Source organism: Amblyomma americanum, chromosome 4 (genome assembly GCF_052857255.1).
Source record: "Amblyomma americanum isolate KBUSLIRL-KWMA chromosome 4, ASM5285725v1, whole genome shotgun sequence".
In the NCBI taxonomy this organism is placed as follows: Eukaryota; Metazoa; Arthropoda; class Arachnida; order Ixodida; family Ixodidae; genus Amblyomma; species Amblyomma americanum.
The window spans coordinates 82,110,045-82,135,032 of record NC_135500.1 but is presented as its reverse complement, the minus strand read 5'-3'; the positions used below and the strand labels follow the sequence as shown (position 1 = coordinate 82,135,032).

Sequence of the window (24,988 nt, the reverse complement as noted above, 5' to 3'; positions counted from 1 at the left end):
GTGGCGCATGATCAGAAACTTCACCTGGGCGTTAGAAAAAGACTGCAGGTGCAAAAGGGTTGTGTACACCCTTTATTGCAATCCTTTCTTGGAATCTGTCACTGCCAAATTTTTCCTGATTTTGTGGTGAAAACCCTTGTTGATGAAATTACTTTTTAGCAAATGTGCTATGTGAATAGCATTATGTTCCTGTATCTTGAAGCTGCTGCTTGTTAATGTAATGAAGCTGTACTTACCTGCCACTTTTACTGGCAGAGAGGGCACAGCATTGCAAGTGCCTTGTGTGAATGGTGGTCTGGGCTGCTAAGGCAATGGTTTTCTTTCCACAACTGCAGTTCAGACTGATAGGCAGGGCCAGCTGACTGACAGTCGAGCTGATAGAGCCAGCTTTGTACAAAGAGCTTAGATGAGGGTGAAGTGTCCTGTTGTTACCGTGCTAAATAAACTTGCCTTTGGAATGGTAAACAGAATGCTTACTAGATGATTTCTAGAAGTTGTTCATTTTTAGTAATTTACAAGGCCTCTTTTTCATTTTATTTCTTGGAGTGTGTGCCATCTAGCTCATCAGCACTCGGCTTAGCATTTGGTACAAAAGAATAGAAATAAATGGCTGAGCGATCCATAAAATGGATGTTTTGAACAAGTGGCATTATGGTTTTTTTTTTTTTTGAATCCTGGGCTGTCTTCTGTGCTGGAGCTCTTAGTATTTACAGCTAGCTCTATAAAAGTGTCTGTATTTTGTGAGAGAATGTTGCCACAAGAATCAAACAGATCAGTAGCCGTGTCTGGCGACTTGCGGCAGCCATATGTTGTTTAATTTCTATAGAGAGAATCAGTGGTACAGAGGAGTGAATGCATTCGCTTGACTGTGACTCATTCCTTGTGTTTCAGCACAAAAACAACTCTTGTTCAAGTGTTCGCTCGCTCCAGCAAAAGCAGCATTCCGTGGAAAGCACTTATCAAATACAGTCTTCAAGTGCCTGTATTTGTTTTTTGTCAGGCCTGCCCCTTACTTACGTACTGATGGCTAATGCTCAGCATTGTGCATTCTGTTTGCAGACCCCACTGGTGTGCTCTGCTTGCCATGAGTCGTTTACATGCAAGGATGCAGTAACCAAGCACCTTCTCGAAGCACACTACAACCTGGTAAGTGGCTTCATGCCTCGATTGAAGATGCTGACGGCAAGGATGAGGTTTGACCACCAGACTCACTTCTTTGGGAGGAACCACCTTACTTTGTCAGAAGAAATGAGTTTGTTGGCACTTGCCACATTGTACATGGCACTCTCATACCACCGGTTTGCTTGGCTTGCAACTTACACTAACGTGTTACGATAAATGTCAGTGTGCATGAGTTGGGCAAATTGCATTGGGGGCCTATTGTCTCATGTTGTTCATTCATACTGGAGTGCTGAAATATGCTGCCTGATGAGGGATGTGGTTTTCAAAGCCCTAGAAGATTTTTTCTTATTATTGAAATGTACTTTGGCCCAGATGCTCTTTTTGCACTGCATGTTCATTGTTGCATTCATTTCTGCATATTTTCTTTTCCAGCTGTCAGCTGTGTGTATAACTTTTGTAAACCCCACTTTACATAAATGCCTTTCTGGCGCTACAGCTATATCAAATAAGGAAATAAATTAACTGGTTTAGGATTCTCGGGAAGGAAGTTTTAGAAAGGTAGTACTTCGTGGCCAGAAGAATGGGCTTGTGTTTTTGCATTTGTATGTGTGCCTTCTCTTCAAGTTGACAGTGGTAAAAAACTTCATTAAAAATTGATTATCAGTGTTGTTGGTTGTGCCTCTGGTGGTGATGTGAGCAAGTGGCAATTTTCGCACAGGCACGGGTGAATGATGAGCGGCCACTCAGCCTGAAGGAGATGCGGTCGGCACTGCTGCTAGCCAGCGCGACGGTGAAGCGCTTCACATGCCTTCAGCCGGAGTGTGGGGTGTCATTTGCTGCATACAAGTCGTACTACGTGCACCTGAGCCGCTGTGGGCCATTTGTTGGGATCTTCGACAAGGAGGACAACGAGGAGCCTGTCCAGGTGGGACAGCCTTATTTGCTGTGTGCAGAAGCAACAGTCAAGAGACTAAAAATTCAATTTTGGTCACAGTGCCAGTCGGCGAGAGCTGTACATTTTATTCCCCTCAGAGCAGTTTTCTGAGCCGGGCTTAACTGGTGAGCCGGCTAAGCATTGGGCAGCGACATGATTTTTTAAAACAATGCCAATCTTTAAGAGTTATACTTGTATGTTGTCGATGGGCTCCAAAACACAGTAGAATTTTGAACTCGCCTATATTTAGTAGCTCCTTGTTTATGTGAGCCAACATTTCTGTGCCCTCAAAAACCTTGTGCATTTCCATATGACAAAAACTTCCAGTAGTTCTAACTCTTCTAACTCATGAGCGTATGCAGTGGTTAATTCAAACAGGCCACACAGGCACCCTACCCAGCCTGCGAAACACAGTGACTCTGTGGGCCCAGTAGCGAGTGGTCGTGTTGTGTGGCAGTAGCCATGGCAGTTGATCACATGACTGCCTTTGGCACATGTTTTTTGTGGTGCTGCTGACGCTGCATTGCCATTCATGATCACCTGCTGTCAGTGCACGCCACTTATTGCTGGGTGGGTTCCTGGTGCCCAGTGTTACTGTGTGCGTTGCACTGTCACGTTTGTGGCAAGTCGGGCAAGTCAGTGGGACCATATGCATGGAAAGTCTGAGCGCATCTGATGCGCCTGTAATGCGGTCATCTATGCGATGCAATGTTAAAAGCCCCCGTTTCAATCAGGCTTCCTTCAGTTCACACTTCACATATATTGACCAAATTTTTGGCCCCCCACTTGAGTTTGAATCATTGGGATTAGACTGCACCATTCAAAGTGTAGTGTTGCTAGCTGGAACAGCCAAGCACTATGTCAGCTGCGGTATTCTTTTCTCAGTTTTAGTTTAATATTAACGCTTGTTGTAAAGCACTACACTTTGCCCTTTCCGCAGCAGAGCCATGGATCTGTTTGTTCCTTGGTGCTGTGGTTATAAGTTGTGCCCAGCAAGGTCAAGAAGCTGCTGTTCTGCTCAAAGTGTAGTTGCCATCTCCATCACTTGGCAGTGCTGTGTTTTGTGCACAATAAGTTATCGCCAATCCTTTAGATCGCTACTAACTGCAGCGGGAGCCTAGTGGTTGTGCATCCGCCCCTCATGCAAGAGGTGCGGGGTTCGATCCCCAGTGCCGCCGGGTATCCACCAATGATACAATGGGTACAAGCTTTTCCCTGAGCTTCTTTAGGGTGAAAAGCGTGGGAAATGGGTCTTTGATCCTACTTTGTGCAATGAAAACTACCTTGTGCCATGGTGCTCTTCGGCCAAAGCTTCCCTTGCGCCATAGAAATTCATCATCATCATTTACATGGCTACGGCTTTCACTTCGATGTTAAGAAGACCCTGGCTTTTTGTTTTCTCTGCCTTGTGTACAGTGGCCGCATAGGTTGCCCTCTCTGAAGCTGTCTGTCTTGCCATTTTTTCTGAGAGGACAGTTTTTCCTGTCAACACAAATCTCACAGAAAATGAACTCACCTAAAAAGTTATACTGCATATCCTTATTTTTCTTGCAACTCCATGCAAAAAAAGAAAAAAATAATAGTAATCTTTCTTGTTTTTCCTCTTTTTCATTTAGGAGCCTGAAGCTGAAGCTAGTCCAACGGGCAAACGTTTATCTGCACTCAGGTGAGCTGCTACTGCAGTGTTGGCACTCCTCGCATAGATAGGCACACGGAGAAGTGCATTCACCCAAACAGTTTTTATTAATGAGATAGCATTCGGGCTGTCATCATGCAGTCTTGTTCCGACACCGATGTGCGTTCCCCTCACTTACTTCCGTGTTGTTCTTCCGGCACGCCTAAACTGCATGCTCGACACTGGCTTATCAGTATTTTTGTGATGGAATTTCTTCATAAAGCTTAACCGCACTTTCACATTTTCGGCTTTTTTTTTTTTTTTTTCGGGAGGCGTGGGACATTTTATAAATAGACCTTCAGGTAATTTTGATGTTGCTTTCAGTCACTTGGACTCTGAATTAATGAGATTTTACTGGCTGTCATGTTAGTTTAAGTTGCCAGTTGTGTCATTTTATGGATTTCATTCTACATGACCACATTACAGGTTACTGTTATGCTGTCTAATCAAGTATAGTATACATTTCTGTGCACATCATGTTTTCTTTATATATAGTGCTGAGTCAGTCTGGTTTTGATTATTTCAGTTACAAAGAACATGCAGCATTCTGAAAAACATTAGTGGCACAGCATTTGCCTGTATATCATTTTCTGAAATAATTTTTCCGTGGTAAGCGGATATTGAATATTCAGTTTCATATTGAAGCCATTTTTTTCTTCATATTCATATTCGACTCGTATTAGAAAATTTCAATATTAGCACACCCCTAGAAATAACGAAATGTTGGCACTCTTTACTAGAGTCAACTATAGTAGAACCTGCTACAGGAAAGTATTTGATACAACTCCACCAAAACAAAACACCGTGTAAAGATGCTGCCGACAGAGGATTGTGAGGTGGGGGCCTTTCGTATTCGAGATGTTTTGCAGCTGCATTAGAACAAGTTCTTTAGAACCGCATCGTAAAAGGTGGTCAGCATTGATGATTTTGAATGCTTTTCTATACAGAGCCCTGGCCTCCTTCCAGACCATGGGTGAACCAGCCAAAGACAAGGGAGCAGATGCGGATAGCTCTGTGGACTCTGACTTCACTCCTTCTTTTGATGGAGGGGACGATCAGGACGGAAGCGAAGAATACACCTCTGGAGACGAAGAGCCTGAGGTTTGTGGCCCATCTTGCTTTTTTTCTCTGTGGGCTGTGGGATTGAGTCTGTGCTCCCAGCAGTCTTCTGCAGCCTTAATCAGAGGGCAGTGAACAGACAAAAGCGCTTGGACAAGTTGGGGAAAAGAGTAGTGTACCATAATTACTTGCGTGATGATCACACGTTTTTTCCCCAAGCATCTCTGGGAGCCTGGGGGTGCATTCTTTGTGCAGGGCGAAATATTCAGAAAAAATTTGAAGCGATAAAAATGGGACAGGAAGTATTCTGGTGCAATAAATACTTCACCCGGTACAACCGCCCTTCTGAAGAAAGTAAAAAGCACTTCTCAGCTTTGTTTCCCTGCTTCATAGAGCACAGCCATCAACTTTTGTCTTAGCAGTCCATAATTCTGTCCAAAGAGAGAGTGCAGCCAGAGTTCACTCCAGTGCAACTCACAATGTTCATAGCGAAACCTTTATGTGGCGCATCAAACAGAGAATTGCTTTGCGGTCAGGCGTGATTTCTATTGGTTCTCAGATTCGTAGCAGAACATTCTTATTGACTGTTCATCCTGTGCAGTGACGTGTACAGTAGACTCTCGATGATACAAAACTCGGGGTGTCATGGAAACACTTGTATCATCCGAAATTCAAATCATAAAAACAAGCTAAATCCTTTAATGGAATCACAGGAAGTGAAAGTACAAACATCTGTTTATGGCTTACGGTATTTATTTATGGTTGTGCTTGCGACACGTATCGCATGACTGGCAGTTGCGACGTCAGTGATGTACAAGCCATGCGTCACTGCTTACTTGCAGTGTTGGCAATCACTAACTTGCACTGCATACTGCACGACTGGCAAATGCAGCACTAGCAATTGCTTGCGATCTGGAATCGCTAGGAAAGCAGGAAGGAGCGTAACAAATTTGCCAATACCAGTCGTGCGATGCCTGTGATTCGCAGTTGTGAAGGCACCTTTAGTGCTCGAGGGTGCGGCCACGACTCATGCATTCGTACCATCAGTAGTGCCATGAGAGGGTGTTCAGTACACCTGAAATTCTGCCTAATGTACACATCACAAAGCACGACGGATGCCCAGAAAGTGGAAGTGAGCTGCTATTGGTGCTTCTACAGCCAATGAAAAGCTGACAGAACACAGCTTTTAGGCCCTTTACAGGCATCGCTGGTTTTATTACACCCTTATAAATTTTGTGCCACAGTGCAGTTAAACTTGAATATAACGAAACTGAGAAAAGTATGGAATTTTTTGCTACATCCAGGTTTTCGTTACATGCAGTTTTCATTTTTCATGTGAGTACTCGAAAGGAGAATGCAGAGCAGAAATGAAAATAAATGCTGACAAAATTGCCTAGCAAATCTTCACAATAAACCCTTATTACTCAAATTGATAAAAACTGAGAAACAATTCACAATTGCGTTGATAACGTGGCTGTGGCAGCAGCTGCCATCATCTCCTACTAGAGGGGGTTGGGGGAGTGGTGTATTCGGAAGCAGCTGCCTCTTTCCGCGTGCCCCCCTGTCGGGTCTACCCGGTTGGCATTGCCCCAGGAAATGGGCTTGTGTCTTCGGCTCATGTCTTCGTGCCACCAGCACTCTCCACTGACAGTGCTGAAATCACAATGCAAGCAACCGAATCACAATGATGGGTGCACACGGCACATCCCATGAGTTCTTTGCCACATCTTACTGTCTTGGGTTGCTCTTGAATGTAGCTGTTGTAGTGCCACTTGCTCTGACACTGCAGAAGTGAAGGCGGTGGAGTCTGCTGCGTTTGCCACGGAGGGGTGCCGGGTACGCTAGAGCAGGGCATGTCGTGTCAACTGCGTTCGCTTGCTATGATCGTAGACATTCTTCCCATGCCAGTTCATGTTTTGTCATCATCACCTAAATTTCAAGTAACAGTAATTACGAACAAATACTTGGCGTAGCGAATTCGTTATATCAAGGTCAACTGCCCCAACACCTTCGTTACATGTGGTTCACAAATGCACACGCTTCAGTGGGGGTGGCCTGTTAAATCTAGGTTTAATTGTATATGTTATGGACATGAGATGCCCTTGCACCATAAAAATATATTATATCATCAAGTGGGGGGCAGAGGTCATGTGTAATTCAAGAAAATAAAGTGAATGAAGTTTAGCAAATGTTACTTCAGTACACCAACGAAACATGTTGTGCAGTTGGGGACAAAATTTTGTGGCATGCAGGTGTATGGAAAAAACAATTATTGCTGCATTGCCTGTGCTACACACTTGGCTGGTATCTGGTATAATGCATGGTGACCGTAAGTGTGGCTTTGCCAACAGGTACCAGAGACAGAGCCACGCGACCCAATGCGGCGCGCACCTGCTATCCTGCGCAAGGCATGGCACGGCAAGTACGAGGAACCGCCTCCTCTGGATGGGGCCACTGTAGAACCTGAGCTCGTGGCAAGCTGGACAAAAGCTCTTGCCGAAAACCGCACCATTCAGTGCCCCAAAGAGGTACGCCCATCTTTTCTCTCAGAGCACGCCACAGTGGTTTGACAGGTTTTCCAGCATTTCATTCCCACTTCACCGCAATGCTGTGTCCATTACCTGTTGCTAATCTCACCTGTGCTACATTCGTTGCGGTAAAATCTCTGTATACAATACTTTCAATAATTCATGGTACACCAAGGGGTGAGAAATGCTTGTTTTCATTGTCAGAAGTTCTGCTAAATATGATTCAAGATGGAAAGAAGGAAGTCTGGATGCAGAACAGAGTATGGAGGAGGGAGGTGATGGCTGTTTTCATTTTAACTTGTGCATGGCACAGCATGTACTATGGGGGAAGTGGCTCCTTGAACCCATCATTTGCACTGGCACTCGCTGCTCCTGACAACTGACCAAACTGTGCTGCTCGTAACATGCCTGTCCATGGGAAGACCTTGTACAGTCTCCTTTCTGGTAGGGCTTCTAGCTGATATTCCTGGCTGCCTAAAAAGCTTCTTTCACAGTCTTTGAGCTTCTTGGCCCAGCTGGCCTGTGCATGCTCCCCAAGGTGTGTGAATGCGGCGCCACCTAGCGGGTTTGTGAATGGATGGTTGACAAAAAACGGCCCAGCGCTGTTTTTACCCTTCTACCTTGTCTACACCAATGGATGGCTGGTTTTTGACGGCTGAGTGCCCACCCAACTAGGCCAGAAATTTGCAGTAGTCCAGAAAGTTGTTCTTGCCAGTGGCTCAAGACATGCATTTTGCAAACAATGCAACTGCAGTTCCTGCTTATTTCATGATTGACACACCCTTCCTCGCCTTTAGGCAAGCCTGCCTTGTGACAGAAGTGTATGTTACTACGGTGCTGCGGTGACTCTGACATCCCCTTAAAGGGGCTCCGAAACACCTTTCGAGAGGAGCACATCAACTTGCTCAATCACTGCATTGTGTTGTCGTGAACACCTGAGCCAAATAATACACTTCTATACGCAGCAGAGAAACCACGATCAAGCGCGAAAGCTGGCGAACCCTTTCTGGCGACTTTTTGTAGCTCGCACCCTCCTCCATTGGACTGCTCCTGCATAAACCAGTTTAGAGATGGCTATTGGTTAGATTCTTTCAGACATCAGGCAGCTACCATGGCCAAGGCCAATAAGCGGCATAGCTCGGCCAGGTCACGAAGCTCCGCCTCCAGCAATAGTGCCGATGGAGGAGCGCCGGCCTTTCAGCGTGCAAAAAGTGACAAGAGGAGAGGGAAAGGCTCAAAGTCACTGATACTCAAATTTTCACTACAGATAACTCAGCTTCTACAAAGCGCATCAAGAAAATGTTTGCTGGAGGATATTCGTGAAGCAGCATCCTGTAATATCACAGGCATACCGCAACTCTATGACCACTCTTTTCAGAGCTCCTTCTGGCCATTTATGCTGCGAGCATTTGGTCCCGTGAGTAATGGCATGCGTGGCCTTTAGAATGGGAGGGTAAAAGGTTGACTTGGGGGGCATCTGCAACTAGACTATTCATCCCTTGTATAGGTGTGCGAGTAATACTTTTTCAGCACCAAGTGTAATACAAATAGTGTAGTTGTTTTACTGCTGAATTGTGTATAAACAATGTAGCTAAAAATTGAATCCAATGTGAATCATACAAGTAGTATTAGCCATTTGTGGCATGCAAGCGAAAAGAGTGGAACACTCACGGCAAGTTGCGATGTGACTCAGTAACCTGTGGAGTTGTATCTATAGCTTAATTTCAAAAGACTCAATACTGATACTTGTGTCCTTCACAAGAGCGGACACAACATGAAGTCACTCTAGAGTAGGGAAATTGACTTTTGCTACTCATGATGACAGCGGGCAAATTAGTGCCACATATGCGTAAGTGAGAGGGCTGCAAGGTTGGAAATCGTGGCAATGTTTGCTAAGCCTGGGTAATGCCTGCTACGTCACCCAATCTTGGAGGCCATGCTTGATCATTGTGAACGCTGTCACATGATAGAACTGCATCATGGCGCTGAACCCTTCGTCCCATGCAGAACAATTGTGGCAGCATGCTTTGTGGTCATGGAATGGGACCTGTTTTTATGACAGGCATTGAAGAACACTGCAGCATGTCTTCAGGTCAGATATTTGTAAACTGCTAGAAAAATTGAGAACATATTCGAAACGTTTCGAGTAATTTTGAACTTGCATTATTTGATTTGTTCCCAAATAAGGATATTTTATTTGCTGTTTGCAAAATTTAGAGTAATTGCTCACCCCTGATCTCATGGGAAACACCTCTGTTTGCATACCTGTGGTGTGGACCAGCACACTTCAGCTCAGCATCTTGGCTTGGTGTGATGGCGTCTATCCTTGTGTGCAGGATTGCGCAAAAAGGTTTCAGACAGTCATGGGCCTGCACTACCACTATAGGCGCTGTGGCAAGAAACAGCTGTACCGCTGCCTCAACTGTTCCACAGCTACCTTTGCCCGTGCCAAGACAATGCTGAAGCACCTGCGCCTCTGCTATCCAGTGAGTAAAAAGCTCCACTGCTCTCTGCATTCATGCACCAATAGCACTGGTACTTTGGGCATTGCCTTGGTGCATAATGTCAACTGTTTTTTATCACTTGGTTTTATTACACCATCAGCTCTTATGGCCAGACCACGCATGAGGCATGAAAGAACAGTGATGTTACAGCTGTGTGTTCATTTGCTTTCATCCCTGCTCTTAGGACAGGCTGGTGTGAACCATGAAGCAGCAGTTATATTAAGGGGGGACGCGGCTTTCAACTCGCAGAAAATGGTCAAAAAAGCGATTTTTTGAAATATTTATTTTCTGCTTTTACAAGTCATATTTTGTGTGATTACAAATTTTCATCGTCGAAAACCATCAAGAAGTGCGCCAAATCATTGTTTTGATAATCAAGGGTGGCGGAAAATTTCTTCCAAGTAGCGAAAAAACGCCGCTTTTCAAGCCCTGATCTCTCGGCAACCGCCCAACGTAGCGCGGCCATCTTGGTCTCTATGGAAAGCACGTTCCTCCGACTTCAAATTTCCCGCTTCAGCGGTCTCCTCAGAGCGGAAACAAAGGCATAAAAAGCAAAAGTTTCACGGTCGCGCGGTGATTTCCGATTGGCTCCGCACGTCACGTGACAGCAGCGCACTGCGCAATTGGTCTCCTTGGCGGGTGCGTCGTCTGCTACGCGTGCCTCTCGACTCTGCGGCTCCGCTGCTCGTCGTGTACGATGGGGTTTAGTCATTTGAGCAGAGAACCTTGGCTCGCCGTGACTGTCTCTTGCGCAGAGCTTAGTTTCGAATACGGATTACGCGGCCGCCATGTTCGTCAGTACGCGCGGAGCATAGTTTCGGAAGCGGCTTTCACTGGCGGTCATGGGTCGGCGACCTCTGAAGTACAAGACGGCGCGTGCCTATGGCACCCGTAAGCGAAAATCGCCGATGGTGAAGAAGAAGAAGTCGTCTGCTTCAATTACTTCTGATGTGCAGCGCACTGACGAAGTTACGGGCTCGCAGGCGAGTACTTCGTGCGCGGCTACGACTGTTGGTGGCGCCGCTCCAGAGCCGCTGCCAAGCACTTCACACGCGGACGAAACATCGTGTGCGAGCACAGGGGACTCTTCTGAACTTTCTACTTCGCGCTCTGCATCGCCGGAAGCATCAAGCGATGAAGGCACCGCGCGTGTCGCGGGTTCTCTTGGCACTTCACGCGACGACGCCACGCCGTCCACGTGCACCGGGCGCACCATTCAGGCGCACCTGGAGCCACGTTTTGTGTCGGAAACATCAAGTGATGAAGGCGGCTATCGGATGTCCAGCTCCTCAGCCGTTGTCTGGGGAAAAAAACCCAGAATGCGGCTGAAAGCCTTCATTCAGTAATTTGGTCGCTGCTGCCAAAAGATAAAAACGCATCTTTGACTGCTACAGAGACAGCTCTCAACGAAGCGGTTTGCAAGTTCAATGCAGTGACCTGCCGTGCTTACACAGAGTACTGTTCGACACTTGGGCTGCAAACTGGCCAACATGCTCTTCGCAGAGCAGCGGAAAAGGACGCCTTGCAGAAAAGAAAGGCAGCGAAAGCACTTCAATCTCAAGGCAAGGCATCCAAGAAGCCCAGTGTTAAAAAGGACACAAAAGACTACAACCCCGGTGCCTTTTGATGAGTGAAATACAAGGTGCAACTTCGGGAGCCATTTTCTCAAAACTGTTTTTTTTTTTTTTTTTGTCATTTGCTCTGAGTGTTCCGCAGGTTTCTTCGCGACCGCTGGGGCTATTTTGATATGGCATTTTCGCTGCATTCCTTGAGAAATGTTTCAGGTCGTGACATTCTTGGTTTTCCGGCATCCCGTTTGCTGACTTACTGATTCGACTAGTTGTTCACTGTTTAGATGCCCATTGTAATGTCTGCTCATAAAATATTAAAACTAAAAACTTTTACATTGTAAATAAAAAAATCTAAGAATGTCACGACCTCATCCACTCATTTTGGAATGCAACACACTTAAAAGAAGTCTTCTATCTTATTTTGTAAGTCGCTCAAGCCTGGTACAAGATGAAAAGGAGGAAAATTTTTTAAATAAAAAAGTTGTTGAGATATCAGTTTGAAATTTTTATGGTGATATCACAGAAACATTACCAGTAACCCTGCCAATTTTTATCAGAATCCATGAAGAAATAGGAAAGTTGATCCCGAATGCCACGTCCCCCCTTAAGTTTTTTGCACGCCTTACGTGACCTGAAGTTGTCTTTTAGTACCCTAGCCACTGTTTGGTTGTTAGGACAAAAGCAAACTAATATGAGTGAAAAAATTTCTTTACAAATTCTTATGCCATTTCCCAGCACACTCTCAACACCGAGTTCTTGCAGAATGAAAGCAGGGTCATTTTTATGTGTGGCTGAAAAAATATATATATAGTTCATTTTGCCAGTCAGATTAGTGGATCCGTTTGTATTACATGACTGCATCCATTGTGTGAGGTTTCAGATTATACGATGAATGGTTCATCATGTCGTACATAATTGAGATTCTACTGTAAATTGGCAAGAAGCGCAAACATTGTCTGAATCATTAAAAAACTCACAGGACAGTTACCACTGTGTAACACAGCACTCAGCAGCAGTTGTTGAGGTATTTTCATGTCATGATGTGCAACATTTGAAACACAAGAGCTTGAGTGTTCCAACCCCGATCGTCCCGCTTACTTTCCCCACGGGCCACAGCTGCAACACCATGAGCCACATCACACGGTGTGGTCCACACAATGTGGTCCCCACCTGTTTGATGGTGCACCGGGGATCACACTGCATGTATTTACTCCAGGCCATATGTATAAAGACAGCAGTGAAATTATGTGCATTTTTTCTCTCATATTATGCTCCGTAAACATCAGACTGCGGGTGTAAATTTGTGTGTCCGTGTATACATACAACCACCCCCAAAAGTTTGAAAAGCAAATTTGGCAACTTTGAACTTTAGTTTCTCCACATTCCGGGTGCACTGCTTGAATTTTAAGAGTGTACTGTGTAATTGTTATGTTCGCAGTTAGGCTGCACTGTTTATTCCAACCTTAGTGCAAAGACGGCAATCCAGTCAATTTTTTTAAAACTAATATGCTGTGTTTCATAAGCTTTTGACTGCTGGCGTACTTGTGTGCACATGCATTTGTGCACATGCATTTTGAAGGTTTGAAGGTTTTATTGAAAAAGAAGTACAGGTGTGGGGTAGATAAATTAATTAGTACAGAAAGAGGTCGCAAAGCACAAATTGTTAGGGGACCTCCTTTTATTAATTGTATATATGAAGCAGATAAAAATATGGCAGATAACTACTACATAAAAGGAAACCAGGTGTAGTGGGAATTAATAAACACAACAAAAATTTGGTTAACCATGTCAAATTTTACAAACACATTTAGAAACACTGTGAAAAAGAGAACACAATACTATATAAAAGCATTCAAGTAATAAAACCAGTGCACAATAAATACGGGGCTCACATTGGCATGGTAATTAAGGATAATTAAAAAGTACATACTTTTTCAAGTTTTTATGCACACATTTCCGATTGCCACTCAAATTGTGCTCCTAGTGCTCATGCATTTACAGTAAAATCTCGGTGATATGAACAAGGTTGATATGAATTTCGTGATTATACGAATTTGTAAAATTCCCCAGCCGAAGTGCATTACATACATTGTGCGAAATTTCGTACGTTCCAACTCTCTTCCGCGCCGCTTTGGATGATAAGAATGCGCGAGCCACGACCACGCCCTCGAACACTAAGTGCTGCCCGTATCACCGATGTCGCGATCGCTAATCATGTGGTGCGCACCGCCGCTCACTGCTCACGATTGATGCATACCGTGCAATTAGTGATCGCGACGTCGGCAAAGTGCGGGCACATTGTTGATGTCGCGATCGCCAATCGCGCTGTACGCACCGCAAGTAGTGAGCTGTGGCTGTACGGCCGTGAATAAAACCTGTCAGCTGTAAAATGATCTGTGTGAATGTATTTTTCATGCTTCTGCATATGCATTTTGTTCGTTTCAATGATACAAAATTTTGGATGATACGAATTTTTGTGCAACCCTGTGAGATTCGTATCACCGAGATTCTACTGTAGTAGGCTAGGTGCTGGCATTGAATCCTACGATTCTTCGTTGAAGCTACTTTGGGCACAAAGACAGAAGCAGTGCATGCAGTATATATTTTTCACCTAATTCCTGCTGGCAAGTCAATGCAATGCAGCCTCTAGATGGGAAGTGGGGGCGGGGCGTCTTGCTGCTTGAACAAGGTTTGAAGGGAAAGGTAAGCCTGAGGACCTTTTCTTCCCTGTCAGGAACGTCCCGAAGCAGATCCAGTGGAGAGCGTCTGCATCCCATTCGACGACGGCAGACGACGACGGCTGTTTCAGTCTTCATTGCTGGCATCTATGCGGCTGCCTCTCTTGCCATTTGGTGGGGCGAACACCCTGCTGCTTTGGTTGCACCGGCGCATGCACCATCTGTGAGCACCTTCTCAATCCTCAGTCATGAAGAAAATTTGGAGTTGGGTGCCTTTAAAGAGTATGATTACGAGTTTTGCCTTTTGCTTTTAGTGAGTGGCCTTTAACCTTTTTGTTACAGCACTCCTCTTCCTCTACTTCACTGAGCACTAATTTAACAAGACAGTACACCTGACAGCCATACACATGCAGCAGCAGTTAAAACACTCTGGAAATTTGCGCACAGGTTACAAATCAGCGCTTAGCACTGCAGTTCATGTGCTGTGCATGGTGGCTCAGAAAGCCCAAGACTGACGATGTCGAGGCCAGACATGCCGCCGTTGGAAACTGAACTTGGTGCCGTTGAACGCTAGAACCTTATCCAGTGAGGATAGCCTAGCATTGCTATTCGAGGAACTAGTGGGTATTAAATGGGATGTCATAGGGCTTACTCAGGCTAGGAGGACAGATGAGGCATATGAGAACTGCATATGTAGGCAGATGAGTACTGCATATGTACCAATGGGCAGGCATGTACTGTGCTATCTCGGTTTAGCAGACAGACGAGAACTAGGTGTGGGACTCCTCATCAATCAGGATATAGCTGGCAACATAGAGGAGTTCTATAGTTTTAACGAGAGGATGGCGGCTATCGTAATCAGGCTTAATAGGACGCACATGTAGAAGGTGGTGCAGGCCTACACGCCTACATCCAGCCACGATGACCACATTGTTGAAAGCTTCAGTGAAGACGTGGAATCGGCAATGAACAAAGTAAAATCACAGTACATGTGCTAATGTGCGATTTCAATGCGAAGGTAGGCAAGAAGCAAGCCAGAGACCAGACAGTAGGCGACTATGGCATAGGCTCGAGGATTAGCAGGGTGGACTTATTAGCAGAGTTTACAGAGAGAAATGATTTAGGGATTATGAATACCTTCTTCAAGAAACGAGATGCGCTCACCCTGGTATTGTGCAGGATGTGGACGTCCTCAGAAACGTGCGTTGTAGTGACCAAAGAATGATAAAGTCACGAACCAACTTAGACTTGAAGAGGGAACGAAAGAAACTACTGAAGTGGAAGTCCAATAACGAGTTAGCGGTAAGAGGGAAAGTAGAGGAATTCAGGATCTGCTGCAGACAGATATTTGGCTTTAACTGAGGAAGATGATCCTAATGTTCAAACAATGAGCGATAATCTGACAGCTATCATTACGGAGTGCGTAGTAGAAGTAAGCGGTAAGATGGTTCGGCCGAATACCGGCAAGCTACCTCAGGAGACGAAAGGTCTGATTAAGAAATGCCAAAGCATGAAAGCGTCTAGCTCTACGAGCAGAATAGAACTAACAGAGCTATCAGAGTTAATAAGCACAAGGTAGCCGACATAAGGAAGTTTAACAAGGAGAGAATTGAGCATGATATAGAGAGCGGAGGTAGCCTAAAAGCAGTGAAGAGAAGACTAGGCATAGGTAAAAACCAGATGTATGCGCTAAGAGACAAACAGGACAACGTCATTAGCAGTATGAATAAGATAGTTAAAGCAGCCCAAGAGTTCTGCACAAATCTATACAGTAGTGAATGCAATAAGGACGTTAATGAGAGGGGCAGTAGCACACAGCAACGGGGCATCCCACCAGTAATGAAAGAGGAAGTAAAGAAAGCCTTAGGAGCAATGCAAAGGGGAAAAACAGCTGGTGAGGATCAGGTAACAGCAGATCTGTTGAAGGATGGAGGGAACATCGTGCTAGAAAAACTAGCCACCCTGTATACGCAATGCCTTATGACCTCGAGCATACCAGAAAAGGAGTCTGCAAGGACTTGAAAAATTAGACCGATCAGCTTGCTGTCCATAGCCTACAAGATGTTTACTAAGATAACCGCTAATAGAACCAGGGCAACCTTAGTCTTCCATCAGCCAAATGATCAGGCTTCGTAAGGATACTCGACAATAGATCATTTTCATACTATCATCATATGATAGAGAAATGCGCAGAATATAACCAACCCTTTTATATAGCCTTCATTGATTACAGGAAAGCACTTGACTCAGTAAAAACCTCAGCAGTCATGCAAGCATGCAGAGTCAGGGTGTAGAAGTGTCTTTTGTGAAGATGCTGGAAGATATCTGTAATGACTGCACAGCTACCGTAGTCCTCCATAAAGTAAGCAATAAAATTCTAATAAGGAAGGGTGTCAGGCAGGGAGACACGATCTCACCAACGCTATTTACCGCCTGTTTACGGGAGGTGTTCCGAGGCCTGGATTGGGAAGAGTTGGGAATAAGAGTTAATGGAGAATACCTAAGTAGTTTGCGATTCGCTGATGACCTTGTTAAGTCACTCAGGAGTTGAAGTGCAAAGCATGATCAATGCACATCCACTGCTGCCCTTTTACCTGCTGTCAGTACATGTCAGCTGTGTTGGTCTAAAAATTAACATGTAGGAAACCAATGTAATGTTCAACAGTCTTGCAAGGCAACAGCAGGTCACAGATTTTAGCAAGATGCTAGAAGTGGTAAAGTAATACTTAGGGCAAGTAGTGACCACTCATCCGGATTATGAGAGGGAAATAACTAGAAGAATAAGAATGGGGTGGAGTGCATATGGTAGGTTCTCTCAGATCATGAATGGCAGTTTACCAATATCCCTGGAGAGAAAAATATACAACAGCTGTATCTTACCGGTACTCACCTATGGGGCAGAAACGAGGAGGCTAACGAAAACACCATAAATAAAGGCGATACAAACGAGATATCAGGCATGCTACAGCGTGGTTGCATTTTTGCTGCGCGGCTCCGTCACATTGCTCCTGGTGCTGGCCTTGAGAAGCTGCTATATGTCACGTGCGTAGAACCGGCATCCCCTCCCCGCACGCAGCGGTCGAGGGCTGCTGTCGCTTACCAGCACAATCCCCACAAGTTGCAATCTTGCATACCCACATAGACATTTAGTTGACACCAAATTTTGCTAATATCAGGTTTGTATTCGTGATTCGTTTTATACATGCTTTGCTTGCTGGTCGCTTTTGCAAGCCACGTTCAACTCTGAAACAAAGGTGGCTCGAAAGGAAAAGAAATACCAAATGCTTCCTCCATGGGTCACCCTTATGACTACCAGATTTCAAGCTTTTTTTTTTTTCCTTTTAGTTATATTGCCTAGATTTTTTTCGTTTGCAGGTTTCCACCTGTTAAACATCAAGAAAACTATTTAATCAGCGCAGTACAGTATGTGGTACCTGAAAATTCTGAATATTATTTTTAATAATTTTTCATTATTCCTGAGCACGATAAATTGACAGATTTATTCTTATTTTTATGTTATTAATGTGCCAGTGATGCAGGAAACAAGTGAAAATGGCAGGCTAGCTCATTGGAAAGCTTTGCTTAATGCCTTTATCACATTCTGTGAAATCCGCCCAGGTTTTTAAAACAGTCATTAAATCCTTTGTTCAGTGCTTGTGGTGTCTCTGCTCACTGGGGCCACTTTGCTTGGACGCAGGCAGAGCACCACCCAGTGTTGGGACAAGGTCCTCTACCCAGAGCTGATGCCTCAGGACTGGAAGCTTGCGGACGCTACGTAAGTGACTGGCGAGAATGAGGGTGGTTCTTTCATTGTGCATGTGGCGTGATTCTGTTCTGTCAGTGGTATGGTCCCTCAGGATCAATGGATATTGGATCTTTGGAGTGTCGCCTTCGGAACACTGCGGTGGCAGGTACCACCGTGCTCAATATTTTTTAAAATATATTTCTCTAACCTATCTTTCAGACTTCCCTGCATTATTTAGAAATTCGCCTTTTTTTTTTTTTTTACTAATTCTAGTGACTTTTATGCTTGGCCACTTTTTAATGCTGAACTTGTATCTTTACTTCGCTGCCCTGCCTTTAAGCCACCGATCTTCACATTGCTTTTTACTAATGTCTTCCACAGATTAATCCATGTTACCTTTGTCATCCCTAAACCCTAGAACCTTGGGGATGGCAACTGTGCCTGCATCAACATCTGGATGTGTGCTGCCACAATCTAGTAAAATATGCTCAGTTGTTTCTGCACACACTGCTTATCTGTCACCATCTAATTGGTGAAAGGAGGACATAGCTTTGAAACCCCCCCCCCCCCCTTTCCAAAAAAAAATACCAAAAAATTTATTTATTTTTTTAGAATTGCTGTATCTGTATGTATGCCTCGTTTTTTTTTTTTGTTTTTTTTTGTGCTCCCCCAAAAGTTTTATTGCTGAAATTAACCAGGAAATTGTCTAAAAAAATTGTTTGGTGAACCGCGGCTGCTCTGCATTGTGAGGAAACACTCAAACAATGGGCATTTTTCTTCGTTACGGTTTTGTGCCTAGATACTCGCCTTGCATAGCAGATTTTCTCGCGACTGTTTTTTCTATTCTGACTCCGTTTGTTTTGTTGCACTTCTGGGACCATACTTTTTTCTATTCTGACTCCGTTTGTTTTGTTGCACTTCTGGGACCATACTTTTTTCTATTCTGACTCCGTTTGTTTTGTTGCACTTCTGGGACCATACTTTTTTCTATTCTGACTCCGTTTGTTTTGTTGCACTTCTGGGACCATACTGAAGGTCAAGACATTCCTTGTTTTTCAAGTTTTTGAATTTTATATTTCTTGTATGAAATTTTTTTCTCACTTAGATATGTCAGCGGACACTGCATCGCAAAAATTCAACATCAAAATTTGTACTTTGCAAAAAAGAAAGAATATTAAGAACCTCTTTACCTGTAGCATGCCAGTAGGAACTCGTTGAATGTTGAACCAGCTTTATGCCACATTTTGTTACCTCTGTAGCCCTTTCACCAGATTCAGAGGAAAAATATGTTATATAGAACAATTTTCTGGAGATATAACAGTGAAATTTTGTGAAAGCAGTCGTGAAATTACTTCTAATATGGTGAAAAAATTTCAATTAAATTTATCAAGAAATAAGAGAGTTTTTACTGAAAGCCGCATTCATTCTTAAACTTTTCATATACCTTCATGTTCTTACACTCTGTGATCTCGCTTAAAACAAAAGGGGGTTGCCTTTTCAATTATTGTAGTTCCTGATTTGCTTTCTTGCATTTTGTATAGTCTGCGTTTTCTTTGTTGGGTTAGTCTAGGGGTGCCATGTGATGGTCAACCGGAGAAATTTAAAGGAGGACCCTGGCTTTGAAAAAAATTTTTTTATTAATGAAGTCACAATTTTGCAATCTTCAGGGAACATGTATTTTTGTGTGCAGATTCTAAATATGTCATTTAATTTCTTGTGAAAGAAGTCCTTGTGCACTTATGCAATATGTTATGCTACTCTTTTGGAGAGAGCTTTTAAGAAACTTCGCCGCAGGGAATTTGCTTAAATGTGTACCACTGGTTTGCTTTAAAATCAAGAAGTGCAATAAGTGTAAAATTTGTCATCCATCTTGTCATAGAAGTTGAGTTATGGGGTTTTGAAGTTGCGGCTTCAGAAATGGGAAGAAAAGTTTGTATCCCTATTTCTGGCATGGCAACTTAAAAACCCCACAGCTCAATTTGTATGTCAGGCAGGATGATAATTTTACCCTTATTGCACTCGTTGATGTCAAGACAAACCAATGGCACACATTTCAGCAAGTTTCCTGCTACGGACTTTCGTAAAAGCTCTCTCCAAAACATTAAATAATTGGAATCAGCATGCAAAAATACTGTCTTCTGAAGATTTCAGAATTCATTAGTAAAACTTTTTTTTTAAAGCGCAGGGTCTTTTTTTAATAACAACGAGTAAGAGCACTATTAAAAGTGCTGACTAATGGTACTGTGGATTAGCATTATTTTGTTATTGTGAAAGATTGCTTTTCGAATCCACTTGCGCGAGATAAATATTTCTCAATTCTTTTTTTTTTTTTTTGCACAGCAAGTATCAGCAGCGTGCAAATAATTTTCCACTTCCTCTGGGTATGTGTTATCTTTTAGGCAAGACTCCGAGGTGCTTTTCATTCAGCCAAAATTGCCATTTAAAAATCTGTGAGATGAGCAAGGAGGGAGAACAGGAAGTTGATTGAACGGAATTTTTCATGCATTCAACCCTTCAAGCATTGTTTGTTCTTCTTTCTGTCACTTTGACTTACACTCTGATGTGCAGCTCGTGAGTGCTAAAGGTGTTCATTGCAGTGGCATATGATGCAGTGGATTGATCTTGGACATGCCACTGCGGTCAACTCCTTTACTTCACCTATTCATATCAGTCAATTTCACTGATGAAATGCAACGGCCCATTTCACACGTTTACGGTCACTTACGAATGTGTACCACCATCTTTTGCTTGTGAGTGTCATACGTATCTTTTTCTTTTTTTGTCCTCAGTTTTTTGTCGATTGCCAAGCTTGTTTTGGGCCCAATATGCTTCACATTGAAGCTGCAGCAGTTTGCGCAATTTTGAACTTAGCCACTGCTTGCCATGAAAGGTTTAATCTTGTCACCAGTTTGTCACTTAAGTGAAGGTTGCGCATCTTTTGTGTGACTCTTTCAGCAGCAAAACTTGCCAGCAAGCAGGGCCGGCATGAGCTGCCTGTTACCAATGTCCGCAAATTGCATGCACAGACCATCTTTCATAACTGTTAGCTTAGCTATCTTAGTAGACAGCTTTACTGTGGATCACATTGTTCATGGGCACGTGTCTGCATTAATTTCAGTTTGGAATAATTATTTCTGTGGTTAGTTGTAGCTCATACAATTTCTTGTCTGTCAACTTACTTCAGTATCCCATTTTCAGTGTGTCCTGCTGTTTAGTTAGTAATTGTTTCATGGTATGACCCTTCCTTCTGCAAATCAAGTTTTTATAAATTTCCTGAGGGGAAAAAAAAAGAAAGCCCTTTCATAGATGCATGCAGCGAGGTCAGGCCAAGGTACTTGAGTAAATGGAATAAGTAAGGATCCAAGATATCTAACAGTTTGTGACAGTGCCATGTACAGAATGAGAGCAGGGCTGTATTAGCAGCCAGGCATGGATCATTCCCACTGTACAGGGTATTGCAGTCTTATCGGTTCCACTCTGCAGGGAGTTGGAGGCTTACCTGCCGCGATTCCGGGAATCGCCTGCTGTGCGATGCCACGTCCACGGTTCCCGAGAGCATCAAAACTGGCAGAGGCTGCCTCTGTTCGGCTGTCTGGAGGCAAACGAATGCCACATGACCTTCTATCCAGGTGGAGCCATTTGGGCTTCAGCTTGGTGCCCCCAGCCTCCCAACAAGTTTTGCAAAGAAGTAAGTGGGCTGCTGTGCAGTGATAAGGACACTGACACGAAGTCATGCTTAAATGTCATGAGAAAAGGTGTCTTTTTCTGCCTACCATGACTGCAGTGAACACTGCAGTGAACACGAAGACTATGCGATTCCCCGTCATCCTCTTGCTCGACCCAGTGAGACATTTCAACGCTGATATGACATTCCGCCTTTAGGAAGTCACATTGCACATGAAGTTTTGTCTGACGGCTGAATCATTTAACTTCCGTTACTTTCAGTAATGCCAAGAACATGTACTTGAACAGGCACAGGTCTAAATATGTACGACCAGTTATGCATTAATTATTTTTAAATCAAATGCTTGAGCTGAGATGTCACATTACATTATCGAAAAAAATTCAGTAATTCATCAGCAGTAAAAAAATAATCACACACACACACAAAAAAAATGAGAACTGGGTTCCGATATGAAAACCGAGAAAAGTGTGCCGAATTTTTCAAAAATAGAAACCGAAATGTCCAACCCCTAACTATACACAGTCTTAGTTTCGATGCCTGGTCGCCTTCATCTTACTTCTGGTGGCATCCTGTATGAGCCAAACCGTACCGGCACCTCTTGGCGCCTCTTGGGCAGTGCTTACAGCTTTGGGCAGCAGCTGCTGCGCTGTGCTTGTCAATGCTGCCAGGTAGCCTGGCGTTTTACGGTGTTCCTGAACTGAAAATATGGCTAGTCTTGTGTAAGTGAGCCATCAAAGCGCATAATCCGAGTAACGAGTAAGATGTGGTCATTGCTGCATGGCAGAAGCAGCTGCAAGTAGCAGTAGCGTCAGTAGCAACCAGCGTGACGCCGAAGGGCAGCATTCCACTTGGGTATTACCAAGATGTCTCTGTGTTATCATTTGTGGAGCACATTTTTCGAGCTATGAATTGTAATTGTAATTGCAACTGCGGACACAACCACACAGTGAAAGAATCTCATGCGCAGCTACCTATCGTGCGATGCAGGTTTAATATGGCTTGCCGCAGTACATCTGTATCACGCACTGAACATCACGCAGTGCAGCCTGTTTCATGTATATATTTCTCGATGGTGGCTGTCACCACTTACAAGTGGGCTATCTTCATATCGCATGAAAGTATTTGAAGTTAAGCATATTACGTCACATGAATATTGTTTATCTTTGTTTATGAGGTTTTCTTCCCATCCCGATGGAACACACGTCGTGCCTTTTAAAACCTCCTGGGCTATGCTGTAGCTGCTGGTTTTCCTCGTCCTTCATGGGGTATTTAATCCGCGCTGAAGGGCATTTTTGCATCTCGTCCCGATCGAAGACTGTAATCAAGTTGAGTGGCAGCCGCAGAAAGTCTCTCATTTAAAGCACATTGGTGAGAAACGAGCTTTGGGATTGGGAACCGCAGTCAGCTTATGGACATTTGAGAGTACTGGGGGAACAGTCGCTAGTGCCGAGACGTTGCGTTTGTGGTCTTGTTCTAGAAAGTTGTGGCTACATTCACTGCACAATTCTCTTTATTCAATTCCTTTTTTCCAGTTGGCTCATCATACACACATGCCCTCGAATGGGTGAATAACGTTAAGGAGTGGCCAGAAATTTGCAATGCCCATATTGTGCCCATGTTGCCATTGCAAAGTACAAACTGAGTTTGCATTTGCAGATCTGCCCACAATGCATTAGTCTTGATCGGTCACTGCGATCATAGCACGATAACCAGGTCAAATTTAACATAAAATGGAGCCAAATTTTTCATTGCTGTTACAACATGGTCTCAGTAATTTCCTGGTAACGAAAAGAACTTGTTAAACAATGTGCGACACAATAAAAGTATAAAGATCACTTGCCCTGTGGTTGTGTCCCATATTCAACATCGGTACCGAGCTTTCTTTCGTACGCCTGCCATCCACGAAATCGATTGAGCATATCCAAGAGTTCATAATTGGTACTTCCCCATTTACGCAAGACTGTCTACTGGCAATTTAATTCCAGGTCGGCAGGAAAGTGATGGAGCAGAAAGTAGTCGCAACCATATTGGGACTGTCTTTGGATGCTTCCTGCGTGTGCTCTTGGCGAACTGTTTCTAATTTCTTTGATTATTTGTGTAGTCCACGACCAAGCGGTGCTGTCCCAACGACCTTCCCACTGAAAATGGCATTGATAAAGGGCTACAAATATTCTAAACGGCAAAAGAATGACGAAAAAGGCTGCTCTGCAATGCATAAAGCACATGACTGCACAGCGCACTTAATAAGGCTTGCAACAATGTACTGCCGGAAATGGAAATGGCTGTTGACGCGTAATTCATGGGTTAGAGAGCATTTTTCTCCTCCCCAGATTGCGTTCAGTAAAATGGTCTATAGGAGAGCGGGGGAAGGGAGCTTTGTCAGTCTTGCCACTAGTGCTGAGCTCTGTGTGCATCAGCGTGTACTTGCGCAAGAAATACAGGTAGGTTGGCTTGGGTTTGGCAGTATTGTGGTGAATGGCACTAGCGCTAAGCCATGAGCGCAAATGAGTACACGCACAAGTAATACATACAGTAGACTCCCTTTAAGACGAACTCTGTTAAGACGAATTCTCGGATAAGATGAACAATGTGAGACCATTTGGCTGGCATCTATGTCTTCTACTCTGTCTTGTTTGTAGCACTGCTAATTTTATGTCACATAGCAACTGGCCTGGCTGAGATCTCCCCCATTTGGTAGATTTCCTATAGGACGCCATCTAAAAAAATATCCACTTAAAACTGTTTCACATGTTCTTCAGAGAAGACCAACTTTTGCAATGCCACCAATCACAGCGATCCCGCGTAAAGTGTCCCACACGCTAGGCGAACACATAGCACTATTGCACATTACTGCATAAAGTGTGGTTTCTTGCAAACAACGTGCACGACCTCAGAGCAGGGTTGGAGATGTGTAGGCTGCACAGTCCTGGCTAGAACTATTTCATAAGTCATTTCCATAACACAGCACAGCACTTTATGTGGTCCAAGGTAACGGCATATGAGTTTTTCAGACAAGCCTGGGCTGCGAACAGGGGGTGTCCACTCAAACTTGATATCCAGGGTTGCGACTTGTCAACGCCAGAGGTTATAGTGGTGCGCAATCTGTGCCCTGCTACCACTCAATGTTAACGCTGGCAAGCTCCTCGGCGCTCAGCAAACTGCTTGGCATCCAGCATAAGCGAGTGATCATCCAACATCATCTGAATGTCATGCCCGTAGACCAGGCGAAATAGTAGCTGCATTCAATTCAGCTGTGGTTCGCTGCACTGCATTGGCTCATGACATGCTGCACCAAAGCCCTCTAATGACAGCACCTCCTGCACTGCCATCCGCGATTGATTCGGGTGCAGCTGTGGTGCTGCTATACCTCGGCAAAATCAAGAGTGCTATATCAGGTTCACTCACAAAAGTATGGTGAACCTACAGGCTCACTTAAACTCACGCTCACAGAGACCAGGGCACACTCGAACTCCTGAACTCAAACTCC

General features: G+C 44.2%; 1 protein-coding gene across 7 annotated transcripts in view; it reads left to right on the top strand.

The window, feature by feature from the left end:
* Positions 1 to 24,988, top strand: part of LOC144128082 (uncharacterized) — a 180,823-nt gene that overhangs the window by 110,391 nt on the left and 45,444 nt on the right. For all 7 annotated transcript variants that reach the window (XM_077661152.1, XM_077661150.1, XM_077661149.1 and 4 more), the window contains 9 exons: positions 1,060 to 1,146; positions 1,841 to 2,047; positions 3,673 to 3,722; positions 4,679 to 4,832; positions 7,142 to 7,318; positions 9,655 to 9,804; positions 14,128 to 14,294; positions 17,769 to 17,846; positions 21,300 to 21,504. In XM_077661152.1, coding sequence (XP_077517278.1) covers positions 1,060 to 1,146; positions 1,841 to 2,047; positions 3,673 to 3,722; positions 4,679 to 4,832; positions 7,142 to 7,318; positions 9,655 to 9,804; positions 14,128 to 14,294; positions 17,769 to 17,846; positions 21,300 to 21,504 — 1,275 coding nt within the window. The remainder of the gene's footprint in view (positions 1 to 1,059; positions 1,147 to 1,840; positions 2,048 to 3,672; positions 3,723 to 4,678; positions 4,833 to 7,141; positions 7,319 to 9,654; positions 9,805 to 14,127; positions 14,295 to 17,768; positions 17,847 to 21,299; positions 21,505 to 24,988) is intronic.